At 42.9% G+C, this 3,501-nt stretch overlaps 1 protein-coding gene across 2 annotated transcripts in view; it reads left to right on the top strand.

The window, feature by feature from the left end:
- The first annotated feature begins 1,451 nt into the window (after positions 1-1,451).
- The window catches only part of LOC103134235 (sine oculis-binding protein homolog), a 14,333-nt gene continuing 12,283 nt past the window's right edge, over positions 1,452-3,501 (top strand). For both annotated transcript variants that reach the window (XM_007546399.2, XM_007546389.2), the window contains exon 1: positions 1,452-1,802. In XM_007546399.2, the coding sequence (XP_007546461.1) occupies positions 1,710-1,802 (93 nt within the window). In that variant the 5' untranslated portion in view covers positions 1,452-1,709. The remainder of the gene's footprint in view (positions 1,803-3,501) is intronic.

The raw sequence follows: 3,501 nt of genomic DNA, 5'->3' as shown, positions 1-3,501 counted from the left end.
TTTTTATTGCCAGCAAAGATGTTATAGATCTACTCCCCACAGGGTCTTTTAGAGCACATGCAGTTTCAGGTATCCTTCATCAGACTTGGAGCATTACTTAACAAAACATTAGTGAATATATAAAATCAGATCTAACTATTTGAAACTTCAACTCAGTCCATGCCTCCAGCAAGCAATCGTTTCTCTATATCTGAGGATGCAGAGTCTTTGTGAAAAGCAAAGTGAGAAATTGCTTGGTTTTTACTAAACCAATTTCAGTATGAATCCTGCAGTTGTGTAAAGGCCTTAGAGGTTTGTTAAAGAACATTAGCGAAGAATTAACAAAATGAAGGTAGATGAACACATTTGGCAGGTTAGGGATAGATACCAACACATGGCATTCAGCCTAAACTGACGACTGGCCAAAAGATATATTATTTAGGTTAGTAGCCAAGATTTCCGTGGCAAGTGTGGAGGTGCAGCAGAAACCCACACCTCAAATGCAAATTCAGTTGAACTGATTGTTATGCACTGCATAAATCTGGCTTTTATGGAACAAAGAAAAGTAACTGTTCATATTTTGCAGGGTATCTTTTAGGATGCATAAAAAATGTGGAGCAAGGTGCCCTGATCAGCACCTTGCTCTCATTGAACTTGCTCTCATTTCAGCTTCATTCTGTGTGGATGCTTCACCTGAGACGTGGAAGCTACTGGAAGATGTTGTAAGAAAATCTGTTAGTAGGTGCAGGATACAGAGGTATAGCATAGGTTTACCTTCTCACAGGATGACATCTTTTAATAAATCATAATTTAATGGTTCAGACCAAAGCCTATAAGTATTTTGTTTGTTTTTTTTGTTTGTTTGTTTGTTTGTTTGTTTGTTTGTTTGTTTTTGACCAATCAGAAATCAAATCTTAATCTGATCGTGAAACAATGCAAATTAATTGAGGTTTAAGCATTTTGCAAATAAGATTTGGCAAAAAATGACACTTTAAAAGTACAAACTGTTTCCAGCAACACGTGTTGAATCAGGGAGATTGAATGGAAATGCAAGCCGCACTTTTCAGATTTTTATTTGCAAAATCAAATTGAATAAAATATAATCTTCCATTTCACAGTTATGCAATAATTTACCAAGCAGTGCATAGCTGCGACGTTGGAAAGAAAATAATGCACCTTTTTTTCCCCTGTAAAACCCAAATAAAATCCATTGAAACGTAGAATAATAAATGTTTTACAATTCAAATGATGCTCCCAAGGACATTCAAAAGTCTGACTCAAATCCCCAAAGTATGATGCGTCTTCATTCAAATTCTTAAACTGAGCGTTTCAGTTAATCTTAAAACGTCACAGTTAATGAATTTAAAACTTTGGGTTTTCCCGCTGCTGATTTATTTCACCTGTCGTGTGCAGACGGAGTCTATTTTGAAAGTTTTAACAGGAAGACGCATGTTGTGCATCACTTAGAGCTTGGTAGCAGTGGAGAGAGGAGAGAGTGAGGGGATTGTTAACAGCGGAGCCTCCAAAGAGGGGACTACACACGCATGTTCAGTGCTACCCGAATGGAGCGGAGCCCTAAACGAGAGACTCAGGCGTCCGGGGAATGACAGCCACTGTCACCGGGATTGACGAATTCCCCCTGTGACTCTGCGCGACTCCGCGAAAACTTCCCCTCAGCTGACACTCGAGTCACCGATCCGGGTCGGATCCAGCCTGAACGGGACTACAGTATGCCAGAGATGGAGAAAGGCAGACCTCCGGAAAATAAACGCAGCAGGAAACCAGCGCACCCAGTGAAGAGGGAAATCAACCAGGAGATGAAGGTAGGAGGGTAGATTTGGAACAATTCTCTACGCGCAAAATGCGCACAGATCAGTGTTTGGAATAGTCCCGACATTGAACGCTCATCCCCCCACCCTTTTTTTTTTTATAATAATAATAATAATAATATTTTTTAAAAAAAATCACCATATATTTTTGTTCTTGGTAAGTTTAGAAAAAGCATGCCGCTTTTCAATTTTAGAGGACAACAATTGCATTTAAAGAAAAATATATATACTTTTTTTTTATATGAATGAAATTTGTCGGCCAAATGTTGACTTTTTGATTAAATAATATTAGAATTTAAAAGGAAAGAACAGGCTGACACTTGGTCTTCCAGTGACGCCATGGTGGGCCAGCTGTGGCCGGACGCGCACTCTCCAATGTCCAGAGGAGATCCAGATGTGCGTCACTTCTTCCCCGCTCCCTGCGGTGCGCTCAATCGCCGCACCACAGAGGCTCATGAGAAAGAGAGGGGAGGGCATTTATATTCCTTAAATAGCCTGTTCCAGCCGCGTACTGGGAAAACTCTGCGGATCTGCCGTACAGCTGTAAAGAATGCAAACACGCATAGTAAATAAAACTCTCACAAAGTGTTCAGAATCCCTTGGTTAAATCGCAGTAACAGACACGATTCCCTCCCACCATTATGAGCCCATTGCATGGAAACCAATCCGTGGATTGTGTGCTTTGTTTGGGTTTGGACACAGGCTATTTGAGACTCTTGACTCTGCTGCTAAAATGATATCTGAGGATCCTTGGAGCCGTAGCGAGGAAATCAAAAAAGACAACACGTCTTCCTGGGGAGGATGAGGGGAGGAAGGGGGCCTTCTTTAGAGGAAAAAAAATCCGCTGTTTTTGTGTGTAAGTGGCTTGGATTGCAGCGTTTGATATCCACAGGAGGTGTTTTGTTTCATCTTAACTAATTTTAATCAAAACACTTGAAACACTATCCCCCTGGCCTGATGTAAGCCTGCCTGGGCTGGATCTCTGGGTCGGCCCAGTTTGTTGCCTTTGGCTTGCAGCTCTCTCTCTCTCTCTCTCTCTCTCTCTCTCTCTCTCTCCCCGTGGTTTGGGATATGGCTTGTCACTCTCACAAAGCAGATGTTTGTCCAAACTGCCAAAAAGAAACAAAAACAACATTGTGGGAAGTGCAGTGGGTGGATAAGGAGGAGGGAAAAGAAAAATCTCTTAAAAAAAAAACCAGGAGAAAAGAGAAAGTGACACCAGGATATGTGCAGATGGAAGAAGGCCCAAACAGTGAGAGAAACTGATTTCTAGTTCAACTGAGGTCTGCCCCGGTGTTTTCTTTGTAACGCATCTGTTTCAGCACCACTTCGGACCCCGCTGCCTCCACGTCAGAGCCCGATTCGCAGGCACCAGACACCGGATCCTTGACTTTAATCATCGTTAGGCATATTTACCGGGATATGATACGGCCGCTTCCACTCACGCACCCACCCACACTCACGCACACACACACACACACACACACACACACACACACTCACACACACGCATTCTCTCCCAGAACAGACAGAGCAAGAAAGAGAGCAAGCAAATAGGGAGAGATCCATTTCTGTCGGAGGCCCCGGGTTGCGGAGGTCGGAGCGAGGAAAGAATGTGCAGTCAGTACTACAAGCGCTGCAACACCACAGCACACTGGCTGTGTTGGAAAAGGGGGGTGAAACCCGAGAGGCA

The sequence above is a fragment of the Poecilia formosa genome, unplaced genomic scaffold, assembly GCF_000485575.1.
Source record: "Poecilia formosa unplaced genomic scaffold, Poecilia_formosa-5.1.2 Scaffold1, whole genome shotgun sequence".
NCBI classification, from domain to species: Eukaryota; Metazoa; Chordata; class Actinopteri; order Cyprinodontiformes; family Poeciliidae; genus Poecilia; species Poecilia formosa.
This window is presented reverse-complemented; position numbering and strand designations above follow the sequence as displayed.